We start from the raw sequence: 18782 nt of genomic DNA, 5'->3' as shown, positions 1-18782 counted from the left end.
GCCTCCCTCCCTCCCTCCCCCCCTCCTCTGGGGGACCCCGGGGTTCCCTGCAGCTGCTGGGGCAGAGCTCAGTGCTGTAAGGGAGGGAGGGAGGGCGGGCCAAGAAACCTGGCTTGGGAAGGGAGGAAGGGGGTCGTGTGGAAGCAGTCGTGTGCTGGGTGGCGGGGCGCTCTCCAGCCAGGAGCTGGACACTTGAGGGCCCCCTTCTCCTTGGCCTCAAGACCCCAGCGGGAGCCATCTCCCTCCAGAGGTGGGGAATGACTGCCCTGACACAAAGGAAAAGTCATGGGCCTGTTTCAAGACGGCTTGAACCTCCATGGGATCATTTTCCAACCAGTTTGGCTTCTTTATGGAGAAGCTGGTGATGTCTTCTTTATGGCTGGTGATGTCTGGTACGGGGATTCTCAACCAGGGGACCAGGGCGCCTCGGGATGCCTTGACATTGGTTGTCCCCCCGTCTCGGGATGCCTTGACATCGGTTGTCCTCCGCCTCAGGATGCCTTGACATCCTTTTGAGGGTGCCTCACAGTTGTAGCACACGTAACAGGTGTGCTAACATGATTTGCAAGACCAACTCAGGGATTTCAGGTAGGAATTCATAATGTTCAATCTGTTGTGTTCTTTGCAGTGGAAGAATTTGCTTTATTTCCTGAGGTAAAAAGCCAAGTGAAAACTAGGAGCTGCCATTGTCTGAAGGGTGCCTTGGATTTATCAAGTGGGGCCTGGACCCTAAAAGTACTGAGAATCACTGGTCCAATACAACATTCAGGAGGCAAAGGTAAAGCACTGTAGCACTTTCAGAGGCCAAATGGCTTTATCATATGGGAACTAGCTTGTATTCTGAGTCTGGCTATGCTTATGAATACTATTTTGTATCTCTTTTTTTGTCTCTTTTCTTCCTCTTTTTTTTTTTAAGAAGAGATGAGAGCATCTGCTTTTCAAGGGAAGCACTAGATTGAAAAAGTAAACTTATAATGCTTGGTTCAAAACTGTTAAATTCATTTTTTGTTTTGTTTTTAAGTGTTGTCAGTTCTAAAGTCAATCTTTTGATGCTACCCTAATTTTGTTTTTATGGTAGCTTTCTACCAAAAAAGTCTAGCTTTCTTATATAACATCCCATTAAATGATTACAATTAATGTGCCTTCCAAAATGTACCTCTACATATATAGCACTGTAATTTGCCTGAGGTGGCCTAGTGTCGCTGTGAGATATCAGACAGGAAGTGACTGGAGGGCTAGCATTGACCTAATAAATGCTCACCAGACCAGTTCCATGTCTCTAGACTTTTTTCTTCTTTTACAACTGTGTGCAGAGAACAAAAATATAGGAACTAAACGTAGGCATAGATTAAAGAAGGAAATAATGGTTCTCCCAGATAACACCAAAATATGAGGGGAACTTGCCTTTTTCTGTTTCCCTGATGATACTATTGCACTGTTTTAAATAGCACTCTGTTTTTTTTCAAAGTGCTATTTAGTCTTACTGCTTCCATTATTCCTATTTTGCAGATGGAAAAAATTTGAGGCAGACTCCTTTTAGTTATCTGTTTCTTATGATGCCCTGTATCTAAGGAGTGATAGGATTAATTAATGTTCACTAGTTATTAAGTGACTATGCTCTCCAGGGGCATATACTTTGTATAATGCTATGGATAGGTGAAGGCAAAGAACCTGAATCATTTCAAGATGGAGTTTGAATTTTAGGGAAAAAATAATCTGATGAGACTGTAGTGTTCTTGAATCAATAACCAGTCCTTGTAACTGGTGTAATCCAAGATTTGCAATCCCCACTTCAGGCTGATAGGTTTTGGCTCTGCTGGAGGGTTCTGGCAGTTATGTGCATCTGCGTTTCTGCTGGTTGCCTGTAAGGATCAGAATAGAATCATCCATGTCCCACCTCCCCCTCCAAATTTATTGATTTTCTTTTATTTTTGGGGGGGGAAGAGGGGGTTGAAGATTGGGAGGGCTTCTCAAACGCTGGCCACAGAGCGGGTGTGGACTGGGATGTACTGGTGGTTCTGGCAACACTTAGAAACTTATCGGGTACCTCTCAGGAGGGTCTTGCCCTGCCATTCATGATCAAAGTAATGCTCGGATTTGGAATGAAGAAGGAATTCTCTGCTTCCAGATCAGAATAGCAATGATTTGGGGAGTGCAGTGGAAGAAGGGTTCCCTATCCTGGGTGTGACCGTCTTCCTATGAGTGTATACTAACCCAGTGATCCCTCTGCAACATCCTCCCATCTTTAGGAGTTAGTGTTCTTTCCTCCATTCACCAATATTTCATCTTATAGTTTTCTAAAGGTAATTTCTCATCTTGAAATTGAGATCAATACAGTTGCATACAAAGTCACATGCCATATCACTCACACTTGAAGATTATCATTATCAGTCATACGGTTAGGCTTCCTGCTGTTAGCCTTTTTTACTGTAATTACTATACTGCTGCCATGGGGAGGTTAGTTACTACTGTTACTGATACTTCTATACCCATACTTCTGTGTATTGTGTATGTTTCAGATTTTTTGCAGGAGGGTAGGGCAGTAGCATGAAAAAGAGAGAAGACCTTGGTGAGGCAAAGGTGTAACACATTTAACAGTAGATAAAGTCTGGTCTAGAAAGAGAAATACTGGTTGCTATACCAAAGTAATTTCTTGATGCTTTATGGTGCAAAAATAATGGAAGTGAGGATATTGAAGGGAGAGGGGGAAGGAGAGGAATAGTTCTATAATACATTACTGTATAAGAGAAGCCCTTGGACTATTTATGGCTTGGAATGAAGTTGGGAGTGGGGGAGAGAGGAAAAGAATCCATAAAAGTGAAGAGTTGGAAGTGACCTCAACAGACCATCTAAACCAAGTCACAGCTCAGAGGCAAGATCAAGAATGCCTTTACCATTCCCAGCAGAGGACTGTCTAACTTGTTTTTAAAAACACCAGTGAAGGAGAGTCAACAACTTTTATGTTTGTGTTTTAGTATCTTTGTGGTTGAAACTATTTTCCCAGTATTAAAACAATATCTTCACAGCAGATTAAGAAGTTCTCCTCCTATGCTGAGGGGATATGGTAAACAAATTGATCATTGTCTTCCTTTTAACAATTTCTTATATGTTGGAAAAACTTGTCTCTCCTTTCCCTTTTTTTTAAAGTTTCCCTTTTTTATACGGTAAATACATTTGACTTTTCATCTTCAGTTGTCTTTAGATTTATACATTGGGTAATGTACATTCAATCTAGTACCTCCATTGTGAAGTACTAGAAAAATGAGCATTAGCCTATTTTAACGAAAGCACACAGGGTTTTTTGTGATGCTTTTAATGTGCATTAAAGCACATGTGTAGACATGCCCTGTATTTCTCTCTTGATTGGTCCTGGGTACAACTGCAAACTGTGTCCAACTGCAGGGCCTGGTAGCAATGTGGTGGAGCTTCTTGTGGTGAGGTAGGTTCTATAAAATGCCATAATGTTGCAACCTCTAAAGGAAAGTGAGTATAGGCTCCTCAAAACTCTAGCCTCTACTGCCTTTGGGTACTCTCTGGTTGGAGAAAGGCTAAGGGACATCATCCTGATAGAAACATGCCCTCGCTGAGGCATTAGCGAGACAGCAGTAGTTCTTATCTGTTGCTCTCTGGTAGAAGCTACAACCACTGAGGCACTGGGCTTGGTGTGGCCTTTAGATTCTGTCTGAATGATCTAAAGGGGTCTTGAGCAGCCTCCACTTCTCCATATTCTTGCTTAAATGTACACATCAAAGATCTTGGTGTGATGGTTATAGACTTCTTATGTGTACACTATGATCCAGAGGATCGATGGTTGCCTATTATTGTGATTTCTGTAGATCCTACTTTTTTCCCTTCTTTAAAACATGGATTTTTTTTTTTTGCCTTTCTCCAGTCCCTTGGGATCTCCCCTCTTGTCCTTGAGTACTCAAAGAAAATTACTGATGGTTCAGAGATCACTTTGTCTTGTTCCTTAAGTAGTGAAGGGTGAATTTCATCAGACCCTGCTGACTTAAAAACGTCTGTCTGATCTTGATATTATTTAACCCAGGGGTTGTCAACCGGGGGTAAGTGTACCCCTGGGGGTACTTTGACAGGTCTCAGGGGGTATGTGGGGACGGGTAGGGACACAGCGCTGCAACCCTGCACCACTGCCTCATAGGAGAGCAGGGTTGCACAGACGCCACACTGCTGCTGCTCCATGGCTTGTCATGCCCCTGCTCCATGTCCAGCCACTTCCCCTCTTCCCTCCCCCCCACCCCCGCTCTGTGTCTGGCCACTCCTCACCCCACACCCCTGGGGTTACACTTACTAAAAAGGGGCCACTGGGGGTACACTTATTTAAAAAAAGGCTGAAACCCCCTGATTTAACCTGTTCTGCCCCTGGTTGCACCTGTGTGGGGCCTTGGATTAGTCCCATTGTTTAAAGCTATTTTTACATATCTGGCCACAATTAACCTTTTTTTTTCAGTCTGAAACAAAGAACACTTTTGAATGCTGCAGCCTTTTCTGCATTGCTCATTAGGTGCTTTCTTATCTCATTAGATCTTTAGTTTCCTAACAAAAAAAAAAAAGAATAATACCTGACTGAGTTTACATAAGCCTGATTAGGAAAGAATACTCCAAGCACCATAGGTCATGTCATCCCTAGTTACACTTGCACATCCTTGTCATCCTCTCTCATGTCATGTGTAACAGAACTGAAAATTTCCCCTTTGTGTTCAGGGGAATCCTTGCTATGCAAGCCAGTCTTGTTGGTTGATTGGTTTTATAGTTTATGTAACTCTTTAACCAGTGGTCTGTGCAGACTACACGCTACTGCTTGAAGTGTGCAAGTAGTAGAGTTTAATATTCTCATGGTGGTTTTAGCTCCAAGTATGGGGGGAGGGGAAGAAGATGGTGTTTTCATATGCTTCATCTGGAGTAGATCTGCTTTAGTCTCAAATTTAGTTTCAATTTGCTTCTCTGAAAATAATAAAAAATGCTTCTAGCAAAGATCACTTACTGTGTACTCTTGTGCTAGGTGGGAGGTGGTTTAGAACAGAGGTGCAGCATTGGACCCAGTGCCTATGTTTTCAATCACGTCAGCATCTTGTAGTTATGAACTAGGAACCAGAAATTGTTCTGTCTCTTAGAGTGGAATAGTGTGCATGTGCAGGTAGTGGAGGGGGATGGATAGAAAGGGAAGATTCGTATTGAAAATGTGTCTTCACACCCATAGGATTCTTGGCAGTTCAATATGCCTGTGCAGTCCATAGCATAAGGTGTAGACAGCCCCTGATGGATTGCTTTTACTCCAGAAGAGTCAAGACAAAGTATTCCACTGTTCATACCATGTCCCTGCATTGAGCTTGTTGAGAGCATATGTGTAACTGTTGGAGTGTTTTCCAGGGGCTAGTTAAGATGACTTTTTTTAGTCTCTTTACAGTTGCTGTAAAAGTTGTGGTAGAGCCCAGAATTGGGCCCTAAATGCAACATGCACTAATTCTAGTTGAATAGAACTACAGTATTGACAAACAATCTCTTGTGATTATATTGTGATGGAATATGGTTTTTAAAATGTGTATCGTCAGAAAACATATGCAAGAATATAAATGTTTCTCTTCTATTCTAGTTGCTTTATATTTTGTTAAAATATTATGTACTTTAAGCTATAAATTTTGGGGAATGAAGGGGTTAGCACTGCAATGAGCCAAATTCTGACTGGTAACTGAAAATCTCCTGTTTCTACTTGTGTTTAATATCTTCCTTGTTAATTTTTTATTAGTGCAATCATATAATTGCAATAGTATTTCTATTGTACCTGTACACCGACAGTCACTTGATGCTATCAGTCTTACAGGGATTAATTAGGTAAAGTTGCTACAGTGCTTTGAATTTATAAAGCACTGTGTATGTGTAAGCACTTAGCATGATTCCTTTGCCTTTGATTCATTATGACTCCAAACATGTAGTCATTGCTCAGAAATGCATGGACGGTGGTGTTCTACTGCTTATATTAGTTGTATCTACTTCATTGTTATTCTGTGATTTGCATATTTATAATCTACTGGTATCGATAAGGACGCAGTCCTCCTATGTGTCTTTTCCCAGTGGTTCAAAACCTTGTTAGGCTCAGTAAACTCCTGAGAAAATGCCAGGTCTTTGCTTTTACTTGTTTTACACTATGGAATAATAAAAGAGCAATTCTTTTGTTCAGAAGTATAACTAAGGGAATGGCTGGGGCAGCAGCCCCGGGTGCTACCTTTGTATGGGCTGTGGAAGGGTGCAAAAATAGCTATTGGCACAATAGCAACCCGTGCTGCCTTATGCATTGTGGCTTCTCCAGAGGCAGGGCTGCCCTGCTATGCCTCTGCTTCTGGTGCAAAGAATTCAGAAAGACAGCAACAAGTACATGGCTTTGACACTGGATTCCTATTTGAAGTTCTGGGTTTACTTCAAGGTTTCTTGTGAACTAAGTGCAGGTGTTTGCAGACCTAACAGTGCCAGTATTGCACAGCACCCTTTAAAGGGTCTCCTGGCACCCTCGCTGTGGCACCCTGGTATAGAATTGCCGATCTATTCAAATTGCTTAATTTTTCTGTCCTGTTTTTAATACTGCACAAAAGGATGGAATGTCTATCTTGTTCTTACATGGGGACTGTCAGTTACTTGAGGTGTCTGATCAGAATGCTGGATGGGTGGCTTTGGCTGTATTTTGTAATCATCTGAAGAAATAAATCAAAATGCCCTCAGAGTGGCATTGTGATGAACCAGTGTTTACAAAAGCCACTATGATGGGTCTACTAGTCTCAGGACTTCCAGGTTATATGAAGATTTCCTCTTCCAGAGCATTCTTTTTAATATAGCAGTTCTGGTCAATGCCCATTGCAAGCAGGTAGACTAAAAAACAAGAATGAATTGGGGAAGTCAAAGTGTGTATTAAAACTCTGTGTTAATGTATCCTCTTTCTAATCCTACCCAAGAGGCTTAGGTAGGTGTGGCCATAAAAGCTGGATCCTCAGTGGAAAATAGTTATCAGTATTTGGGAAGAGAGCAAACAAGAAAAACTAAGGCTCTCTCTGCTTCATGAGCTATGACGCTGAAGACAACTGTATTGTTTCAATCAAGGCCCTCGTATAAAGGACACCAAACCAAACACAATTCATTCAGAAATTGTTCTCAGAATCCAGTTATAGCTAGTACTCCAGCTTCCAATTCTCATGTGTTTTTTCTTTATATGAATGCCATATTTGTGAGGGGGTGGTGGTATTCAAGGACCATTTTGTTGTTAACACAAGATAAGAGACTATAAGACTGTCAGTAGTACTTCACCAGCTGTGCAGAACCTTCTTATTGGCCCATTAATCCTGGCAGGGCACAAGAAGTGATTCTGTGATTTAAATGAAAAATAAGAGCTGCTTAATGTGTTGTGTGCTCTATTTGAACATAGCTAGTAGGTTTTTCAACTCAAGTTACTGCTCATCTCTAATGTACAAAAACAGTAGGAAATAGAACAATTGAGTGTGGGTGGGTGGATGCGTGTGTATGCACAAGCCTACAAGCTGTGCCTTAGTAATAGGAAGATAAACATAAAAGTGGAATAAATGTGGGAAATGTATGAGGTATGTATAGGAGAGATTTGGAAAGTACTACTCAAGAGTGCACCAATAAAAGTTCATTTTGAGCTGTTGTTGAACTCCCACAGAAATGTGGACTAGTTGGGCACAACTTTCAAAGACAATTAACATTCCAAGAGGTCAGTGTCTCGTTTACATTTTGCTAGAGGCACCAGCTATTGGATTAATTTTTTTTCTAGGCCTGCTTGTCTAGTTTTGCTTGTCAGCAAGGAAAGAGAGTTGACAAATGTGTAAACAGTGCCTCTAAAAGAAAGGACTATCATTAAAAGCTGATATGTCTGGGGAACTATGTTTAAATTAGACCTGGTTTATGACTTGCTCAGAGAAGACAACATCCTTTGAGAGGGGACTGAATAACAAAGCTGCTGAGTGCTGAATTACTTGAATATAGGATGGAGGTTGGCAGTGCATGCGGAAGCAAACTTACCAATAAAAGCTTAATGTTACTAAGGAAGGAAAAGATACATTAAACCACTGCATGTGCCAGTTTTAAAGCAAATTGTCAGAAGGGATAAAAACCAGAATTTTAGTTAATAATAACTAAAATAATAACTGGTAATAGGCAGTGTTGTGAAGCTAAATTTGTGATACTCTTTTACTATATGTCTCTAGGTTTCTAACTGGTACAGTTAGGCTTGCACAAGAAAAATGTTGTGCGTTTCTACATGTTGGATTGGGTATCATCCAACATGAGGAAGAATTTTCTTTAACTGTAAACCAAAATCTTTTTTTTCAACTTCCTTCACCCCCTTTCTGGCTTCAGTAAGAGCTGCTTGGTCTACTTGGAAGGTGTCCTAACATCTCACATTCATAACACCCAAGCCAAGTAGAATGTATACCAACAGGGTCCCAGTGACTAGAATATGACTTTGCTTACATGTAACTTTGAGAATTGATGAATAACCTAAGGAATGAAAATTTGCAGTTCCCTTGGCTCCTGGATATAATGGAGAACCTGATTTTCTAGACAGTCAGGAAATGACTACTTCAAAATATGCAATGCCTTCTCTAAACAACCTGTGGCTCCTGGGTTCATATAACCCCTCTCTTTTAAGTTCTAAAACCCCTAAAAACAGTTCAAACAATTAATGCTGTGTTCTGATCATTCAATCACGGATCGGAGTTCAAAAACAAATAGTTTTGATGTTGTGCATAATATGATCTCAATTAACTTCAAAACTAGCTGTTTGCCATTCACAGCAGCTTCTAAAAATACACCATACATAACCTTAGTCAACTTTCTGATGTCTTATGAAAAGATGATTGTCAGTCTTCTATTAAAATACACAATAAATGTCAACTTGTCAATATGGTAAAAAACATCTGTTCAAGCTGGTTAGAACAAGTTAATATTGTATAACAGTCTACTGCACTAGCAGTCTCCAGATATAATGATTACATCCATACAGTATTTATTGTGTTCATAACAAAAAAAAGTAATCTCACTTGATTAATGTTTCCATGTTGCAAAATAAATACTTAAGTTTGCATCAACGTTTCTTTTCCTTAAATCAGGTTTTATGTAATAGCAAGACACGAATGCATTCTTATGACTGCATTCTAATCTACTGACAGACAAAGGAATGGTTGGACACTTAGCAGATCTGACTGGGTGAGCTTTCATTAGTATTGCCTACTCTGTATGCAGTATGGAAAGCTACTGAAAGATACTGTGGCATTATAAAAAAACTCTGAGACAGATTATTCTTTTTCAGTAAAGGGTTTATTGCATTTTCATGCATGTAGTATCAGCTATTATTATTGGCAGGCTATTGAACTAGCCAGCCTACTGGTCTGATCTAGTATGCTGATCCTTATGGATTTCTGGCAAACATGTTCCTATTTGCAAGAAAAAAAAAGTGTGTTAGTTGATATTTGCACAGCATATCTTGAGTTACTTGTGATAGCAGGAAAGATATTCAATGCGTGCAGTTACAAATTAAAAGTTAAAATAAAATGAAAGCCCACCTTTGATAATTTTTTTGTAAAGCATTGTAGGTTTTAAGATGAAGTGCCACTTGTGATGTTGGAGTTGTGGTCTGAGAATTACTGTATAGTATGGATTGGCTCTAGGGAAACTGAGTGTTATAGTTCAAAATGTATTTTACAGATGTTTCCATCTTACCTTTTTTTAGACTTTCTTACATGATAATTGATGCTGTATTGTTTTCATATGTGACAGTATATAAGGATGGGAATTCTTGCATTGAAGGCTGTGGAAATTTCACTTTTCTTCCTCCCCAGAAATCCCAGAGTGCTAGGTATCTAAATCTTAAAACTATAGATGAGTGTTCTCTTAGTTTAGGCTATTCATGGTTTGGTGCTATCTTCTGTTCCATATTTAGCTCCACTCTAGTACATGTTGGGGCTTACCGTCTCTTTGAATTAAACAGAAAAATTCAAATTAACCTTCCAGGCTTGTAAGTAGTTTTTTGAGGGTAAAGGACAACTTTTTCCCTCCTAATTGTGAAAGGTTAATTCTCCATGAAGGTGGAATAACTGGTTCACAATGCAATAGCAATAGTAAAAACTAATTTTTTGCAGCGTGTATTTATTAGGTTGTCTCTGCTACTAAATTTTCTTGTTTCAACTGTTGTGTTTTGAGAGAGAGTTTAAATAAGAAGCCTCTTATTGTTAGACACAGTTGTGTGTGAGGTGTTTTGTTTTTGCTTATACTTAAGGCTGACTTGCCCAACCCATTCAGTAGCCAGATGTTACAGAAAGTTGCATGTGGTTGCAATCCTGTTGCAACACAGGCCATTTGTAATCTTGCTGTGTATCATGGGAAGGCTATTTAAGGTTGTGATTAACAACAGTTTCTGTCATGGGAAGATGACAGTATGGTACAGATCCTCCAAAAGGTAAATTTGGACTTAATACTTGGACTTATTTTAGGATTTAGTTCCCCTGTATTAAAAGGGGAGATGTGGGTTTAGCTATTTACATTTTACTATTTATACAAATGTTTTCATGACTCTCTAAATTTCAATGAAACTTGTTTGTCTATTTTTACGTGGCTTCCTGTGGTGGTTTTAACCCAGACATCCTAGTGTTGGGCTGGTGCCTGACTACCAAAAAATGAAGGTTGTTCACAAACAGAAAGCAAAAGTGCCTGTGCTGTGTCAATAGTCTGATAAGAATGTTTTTGCATCCAAATGGATTGAAGTACAGAAAGTAAACAGTTGCATATGCTGGGAAGCATAATTTTGATTCTTATAAAATATTCTTTTGGCTTTAATTGCTGATTCCTTACTAGAAGATCATATTGAAATAATTCCTTACTTCTGTTAACTTGGTTGTAGTTAGCAACCATCAATTCTTCTGTTGCGTGGTGTATACATGAGAGGTCACCAGGACCTTTGACACACACGTCTAGGGAGGAGTGGAGGCTTCCAAGACCTTCCATCTCTATTTTTAAGCCATTAAGACAGAATCCAAAGGCCAGACTCAAGTCCAGACATTTGGTGCCTTGATGGCTGTAATATGCACATCGCAGAATCAAACTCAGGTCTCCCAGGTGGCAAACAAGGAGTCTCCATTGAACCACAAGTTTTTTGTGTAACAAAATTCATATTTTGCCTATTGAGCACTTCACCTCAGTGCCCAAATTATTTAATGTTGTTTCATGATTTCAGCTGTGTAGTATTGGGATGTAATATTTGTTTAGACAAATCTGACCCAAGAACAAGAGTTTTTTTTCCTTTAAAATTCCAAGAGGAACTTTTAAATGTTACTCAAATGAGCTTCAAGCCTGTGTGTACAAAAATATCTCATCAATATAAATACCGTCCTTTGATCCTCTCCCTTCCTTCCTACTCCCTCTTCCTCCCCCCCTCCCCCCCTTCCAAAAGGAAAAAGCAAACCTTTATGTTGTTTTCCCATATTACTAATTCATTACAAGATTTTCCTGGAAGATCAAATCTTCTGTCTGAAGCAGACCGGAAGTATTTTACACACGAGGGGAAAGGTTTGATAATATGTAGTGTTGCATTGGGGTATGAATGACCAGACTTCTCAGACTAAAATAACTCTCATCCACCCAAGCATTAAAAAGAGGCTTAGGGTCATTATGCTTATTTACTACTTCTGCTATAGTAAGAATTCATAAACAGCTTGATGGAATTAGCAATCTGTATTCCATAAAGGTCAGAAGTTATCAACATTATTAACTTACTGAGTTTCTTAGACCACTGAGCATGGCAGTGTTTCCTTTTCTTTTGTGAGGTAATACCCAACATTGATTTATCCTCATATTTTACTGCATGTGTTCTCTGTAGCACTGAGAGTATGTTGCAGACATTCTTCAAATATTCAAAATGTTAGAGGAATTTGTACAAACTGTAGTTATTTCCCACTTATAATAATTATTTATACATTTTCTAGTTGACAAACCAATTTTGCTAATCATAGTCTCCCTTCCACCCCCAATATTGAAGCATGGTCTCCAAACTTTAAATTGACTTGTTAAATAGAATCATAAACTTTATTTGAAGTTAGGCTCATTCAGTTAGGGAACAGAAACATATAGTATGACCATATATCGGCATCTGATGAAGTGAGCTTCAACCCAAAAAAGCTTATGCTCACATCTTTTATTTAGTCAGTCTTTAAAAGTTCATATCTACCCTGCCTTCTGTATATCACCAAAAACAGCATAGCATAAAAACATGACTAGTTGATATGTATTGTTCATAATTCATAAACAAAAATTATTCTGGTAACTTAATTTTCAATATTAATTATAGACATTTTTCAATATTCATCTTCTTATGGGCAGTTTGTGAGCTTGGGTGGTGGGGAGGGGTAGTTTTCATCAGATAAATTATCTGCCTTACCCTGTTTAATTTCATCATATGCTACTGAAACATATGCTCATTTGACCTTCCTGCTGGGGTATTTTCTTGAGAAGTTGTGAAACAGGCAAGATGAAGCTGGATATTTCACTTAGGGCTGGTGCCCCTGGAGTGTCCACTATTAATTTTCAAGTGTTTTCGTATTAGTATTTAATTCTCAGGTTTTTTTCTTTGGTTTTTCCATTTATGGCCACACTCTACTTGTAGCACTTTATAGTGGGTGCATCTACACCGAAAGTTACTGCGCAGTATGGGTTCATGTCTACACATGTGCTCCCATACTGTGCAGTAACTATGGTGACTTATGCCGAGTTGGATGTAAATTTGCTACCAGCATGATGCAGGTAGCAAATTTATGCCCAGTTAGTTACTGCGCAGTAAGTCACATGTAGGTGCCTTACTGCACAGTAATACTATGTGTGTGCTTCAACTTGGGAGTTACTTTATTCCCAAGTTGGAGCACACACAGCGTTACTGCACAATAACACCTACACATTAAGACACCAGTCTAAAAGCCACTTACTATGCAGTAACGTACCGCACAGTATATGCACGGGTAGACATGCCCAGTAGCCAGTAAAAGGAAGAATCCTGATACTTAAAACATATCAGGGCACTAACCTAGAAATAAATCTCACTCCAAGCCCTGTGCCAGTGTGATTCACTGTATTAAATGTAAAGAATCCCCTTTCTTTATTTTTCATTACATTTTTTAAAAATCTTTTGGAAACAAGCACTTGCATACCAGATTTTATGCTGTTATACTGTCTCTCTCATAAATACGTCACAGCTAGTATCTATTAACTGTGCAATTGCATATGGTTTAGTGATAGGGTTTATATCCTAATATAATTAGGATTTTATATTAGGGGTTTATATCCCTAATATAATAATATGGGAGGAAACAACTTCAGGTACTAAACATAAGTCAGGTCTCCTGAAATAACTGATTTTAGTACATAGGCAGCTCAAGGCTTGGTCTGAGATTGCAAGGATCATAGCGGTGGCTAGAAGCCCAAGATATGAAAGGAAGTAAACTCCAGAGAGACAATTAAGCTGTTAGTTACTGAAGGCCTGTAACTGACAGCTTAATTATCTAAATGGAATGTGCACTTAATGTATGTACACATGTAACAAGAAGTGTTCAGAAAAAGAGTTAAAGGGCAAGGCAAGTCCCAAATCATCTGAGATTGTTGGTTAACTGTTGCCCTTCTCCTACCTTTCCTGTATTTATACCTGTCTCCACATGGACTCAGTTGCTTTTCTTCATTTCAAAATTGTTACCTAAAAAATACCCTTCAGAGTTGGAAAATCTTGGTCCATTAATTCTGGCAGGAATGTCTGCAAGTAATCTTCATTTTAAGATGCATACACAGACTCTTTTATTCTCTGTTATATGAAGCAGATGAGCTTTATCTTGTTTTTTTGTGAAAGGAGGTAGAAAGCATGCTACTTCCTACTATCTTGTTTGTGTTCTGCATAGCCTGAAGTTAAAGCAGTTAGACTTGCAGATGTATGCTCTCAAATGCGTATTCATGCTAGGATGCATGTAAAAGATTTTTTTTTAGGTTTGGGGGGACTTTGTTTTTTGTTTGTTTTTGTTTAGTTTAATTTTGTTTGTGGAGGTATTTTTAAACTAATGTTGCCTTGGAAGAGGATTAAATTAAAGAAGCCACTTATACCAGTATGAGAGTGTCTGCACTGTATACATATTGTATATATCTGTAAAAATCTATCAGTATGTCAGAGTTTTATCTTGTAGACAAACCCTTAGTCCCTGATCCTTCAAGCATTAAGACACTGGACATGTTTAAAGTAAATAGAGTTGAGCATACTTGTAAGCGTTTATACAATTATAAATTAAGAGCTCTTTAAAATCCCTGGCAAGGTCCCTGCCAGGCCTAAACTACAAAACTTCACTAAAGTATGTGTTGAAAAGGAAGGTGAGTGGTGGGACAGATGTAACTATGGGTTTTTTAACATAAATGCTGTGCAGCAAATCGTTAATTTGCACTTTTAATTTCCCTGAGCTCTAGGCTTATCCTCTTTGGGAACAGCTGCGCTTTTTACTTTAACCTATTAGTTACTCCCTGATGGGTAGTACATTTTGTAAAGACTACTTTAGGACCTCCCTGGAGAAATTAAAATATGAGCCAAAACAAAGTTCAGGATAGTGTTAAAATACAGAAAACCAAGGGTACCATTGTCATCTATAGTTTTTATTACTAGAAATTTTTCTCTCTGACTTGAATGATGTCATGGAGGTTGCATTCCAGTCAGAAGCTGAAACGGACACTAGGATTTAAGTGTAACTTGACAGAGGCATATGTGGGCTCTGTTTTAGTTTCATATAAACAGTCTGATTAATTGAAAGTTAAATTCAGTACTGTAATTGGCTTGTACAGGTTTCTCACTCACTTTGTATTTCTATAGTTCAGTATGTCCAAAATAGCCAAAAATTGAAAATAGCCATGCAGTAATGCAAATAATGGGAGGGATTGCTTCTCAAATAACCAGTTTAGTTTTAGGTTTCACTTTAACTCAGTACAGATGTGGTTGTGCAGCTGTTGCAGATTCAACACTCAAGCAAATTAGGTGCTGTATAGAACTGAGGTCTAACGGATTGTGATCTATACAGAGAGAATAAAATACAATAAGTGTGCTAAATATTTCTATGATAAGAATATGGAAGCAAGTTTTTTATGATCAGAGTAATACTGGCATGTCATGTGCTTTTTGTGGCATCTAGTGGGCCCAAATCCTGACTGAGTGTCTAAGTGCTATTGCAACAAACTTGTTCCCTTTTGAAAATCCCAGCCTGAATTTTCTTTGTAATAATTCCTTCCTTATCATACTTCTTGTAAATGCATTTGTCCTGTACAGACAAGTTCCACTGAAGGAGAAAATGCAAATGCAGAATCTTAAAGCCTCTGATTAGCAGGATTGGTGATTTACATTGAACAGTCTTAATCCAGACATTGTGAAGGGACATCTTGAATTTTCAGTTAGGTTTCTACTGGTATGTACACACATTACTCATAATTGACTATTTCTTATAGTTAAGCCTTAATTTGTTAATAGACGTTTCTTCTGTGGTAATGTTTTGCTTTGTTTTGAAAATGTTTGTTTATGTCCTTTTCTAAAAACCCATTTAAAAATGGGGGAAGAAGGGAGGATTTTGAGCCCTGACTTTGATTCAGTGTCCTGAATCACCAGTGTTTAGAACTTTTTCATTCAGTGAGTTGTGTGAAGTTCAGAGACTCTGGTACTTTTGTTGTGTCTTATTCTAGATAATTTGAATGGGAAGGAACTCTGTCCATTGTAAATTGCTTCTAATTTAACATCTTCTTTGTTCTTCCCCTTCCCCCACTTTTTTCCTCCAGGCAGGATGAGAGACCGGTTATTTGAACTGTGTGAATTAGCCAGGATTTATAACCAACAGTTTCCTAATGATGAAAATGACATCAGTTCACCAACTGAAACTCTCCTGTATGAGACTGATTATGCCCTTGCATCTCTTTATAAAGACATCCAGACTGTCAGAACAGAAAACAACCACCTGAAAGAGGACATCAAGCGCCTAGGCAAACAAAATAAGCGCTTCCTTACTTCCATGCGCCGTCTCAGCAGCATCAAGCGAGATACCAACAGCATTGCCAAAGACATCAAGGCTCGTGGAGAAGGCATCCACAGAAAACTCCAGACAATGAGAGACTTCACTGAAGATGCAGAAACAAACTTTGGTGCAGTCTCTGTCGTAGCTCGTGTATCAAAGGACCACTATGTTGACCTCATGCATGCCTTTCAACAAGCCATGTTTGCGTACAATGAGACAGAGATGAACCAACGGGATAATTGCAAGATCCGGATTCAGAGACAACTGGAGGTCATGGGCAAGGATGTTTCTGGTAATCAGATTGAGGATATGATTGAGCAAGGCAAGTGGGATGTTTTCTCTGAGAATCTCTTGTCTGATGTCAAAGGGGCTCGTGCAGCCTTGAATGAGATAGAGACACGTCACAAAGAGTTGATGAAGTTGGAGAGTCGCATCCGGGAGGTTCACGAGCTCTTTTTGCAAGTAGCAATACTGGTGGAGCAACAGGCAGATACCTTTGATGTCATCGAAATTAATGTGCAAAATGTTGAGGACTACGTAGGAGAGGCTAAAGGTCAGGTGAAGAAAGCGTTGGAATACAGGAGAAAACACCCCTTCCGTACTATCCTCTGCTGCTGTTTATCATGCTGCAAAAGCTGATTCTCCTCGGGCCTTTACAAACCACTTTTAGCGTGCTCTAAGAATGAACATTAGAAATAATATTGTCATAACGACTACTTAAAACAGTGTTTGGGGGAGATTTTTGTTTGTTTTGTTTGTTCCTCTTGTTTAAAGTTGCTTAAGGTACTTCAGCCTATGCATTATTAAAAACCATATGTTGGTGGCAGATAATTTTATTGCCTGTTTTCAACTGAAACTGGACCTGTTTAGCTGCAATTCAGGGTAAAATGGTTTTAAAAGCACCTCCTGAGATAATGCATACTTCAGTCTACCAAAAGAATGAAGAAGGGCTGATAATTTGTTGAAGATGAATCACAAAATGGGTTTTTTCCCCACATTCCAAAGTGGGCCAGCATGAAGTACAGATCTTTTGCTGTTAGTGGCCTAATCTGTGTTTTTTTTGTAAGTAAATCTGTCTGCATTTAAAGAACGTGGAAGTCTACTTCCTGCAAAACCTTACACATTTCATTGCCACATTAATTTAATGAAACAGTAAAGCTGTTCATATATGAGCAAAAGACAGGATTAGTTCTAAGTAAAACTTTTTACACAAGGATTAAGCTTAAGTCTTATCTGTCACTGGGCTTTTGTACCAATAGAAGTCTGTTGCAGTGAATGAAGTGAATTTAGATCTACTCAGGTTTTAAATAAGATCAGAATCAAGGCCTCTTCAAATCACTTCTTATTTAGGCCATCATTAAATACTCTCAATTTGAAGCTGTCCTAATTTAAAGGTTTGCTCTAATTGAGTGGAGGACTGAAAATTTTGCCATGGACACTCTCAAAAAAATTTTTTTCAGTCCAGTGTGTAAATTCATATGTAATTACAACACCCTTGAATGGAAGGCTAAATATAACATTTTTAAATTGTGCGCACACAAAGATTTTTAATGAAATATTTATATTGTAAAGACAATATACTTATTTTTGTAAGTATTGATGTCGTGTTCTTATGGATTAAATAGCTTGAAGTCTTAACAGTATTAAAATTCACTCTGATTAGGATATGAAGACTAAGGGGTCTATTTCCCACATATGGGAAATCTGTATATTGAGAACAAAAATAGGCACCTTTATTTAATATACCTTCTGAACCAGCATTTACACATCACTTGGACACTTTCACTGAGTCTGGAGAGAAAAATGTCTTCCTCTGCTTAAACCTTCTGTAGCCATACTGGGTTTGGACAAAAGGTGTAAGAATGAAAGGAGGAAGAACAAATTTAATGACCAGATTTCACAGTCCTTAATTGAACACATTTCCCCCATTGGTTTCAGTAGGAGTTTCACTTGATAAAGAACTGGAGATTTTGTCCCTTACTTCAGAAGAGCATTATGCTCTGTGTTACTGGAAGTAATGAACAGTGGTCATAGACAAAAGTACATGGACTACTGAAACTATAGTATTTCTGAGCACTTTTCTGCTGTACTGTGATTTATTGATACTTTATATCAAGTTCCAGCTATTTTTCCAGAGGTTTGAGACATTTATTTTAATTTTTCCTCTTTTTATATATTTTAATAAAGATTTTAACATTTCACATATTTGTATTTGGTTTTCTGGGATGATCTTCCTGCACTAGTCACAAAGAAGTGTTTCTTTTCCTGTCTTTTTGCGTGCAGAATGTATATAGTATACAGAACTCTGTAACTGCTACAAAATAATAAGACTGCAACATAACAAAAAAAAAAAGAAATAGAAACTACTTTTAAGCTTTTATAGCCAAGCCAGAAATATTTTCTTGTCAGGCAGGACTTTGCATACAGAGGAAAAGCTAGGGAAATAGCCATGGACAAAGCCTTTGTTCTTAAACTAAAACCTCTCATTGCATGGAAGTAAATACCAGCATGTGTCTAGACTTTCTGTATGAAAAGATCCTCTAAACTAGAGGTCATTGTGGTATACAATGGTGTTTTAAAATTATCAGTATTATAGTTGTTTCAAAACTGAATAGAGAAGAGGGGAAGGGAATAGGGTGCCTCACATGCTGGCAGCCATTATTAATGTCTATGTGTTTGTCAAGGAGACAAACCCAT

General features: G+C 38.6%; 1 protein-coding gene across 2 annotated transcripts; it reads left to right on the top strand.

The window, feature by feature from the left end:
• Positions 1–231: 231 nt before the first annotated feature.
• On the top strand, positions 232–18271 carry STX11 (syntaxin 11). Of its 2 annotated transcripts, XM_006024239.3 has the most exons (4): positions 232–250; positions 629–778; positions 15353–15488; positions 15853–18271. In XM_006024239.3, exon 4 carries the CDS (start codon positions 15858–15860, stop codon positions 16722–16724), a length of 867 nt encoding a protein of 288 aa, XP_006024301.1. In that variant the 5' UTR covers positions 232–250; positions 629–778; positions 15353–15488; positions 15853–15857; the 3' UTR covers positions 16725–18271. The 2 variants fall into 2 exon arrangements, with proteins under 2 accessions (XP_006024301.1, XP_006024300.1); XM_006024238.3 differs by lacking the exon at positions 15353–15488.
• The last annotated feature ends 511 nt before the right edge of the window (positions 18272–18782 follow it).

The sequence above is a fragment of the Alligator sinensis genome, unplaced genomic scaffold, assembly GCF_000455745.1.
Source record: "Alligator sinensis unplaced genomic scaffold, ASM45574v1 scaffold153_1, whole genome shotgun sequence".
Taxonomy (NCBI): domain Eukaryota; kingdom Metazoa; phylum Chordata; order Crocodylia; family Alligatoridae; genus Alligator; species Alligator sinensis.
The sequence above is the reverse complement of the archived record's forward strand: the minus strand, read 5'-3'. Positions and strand labels throughout refer to the sequence as shown.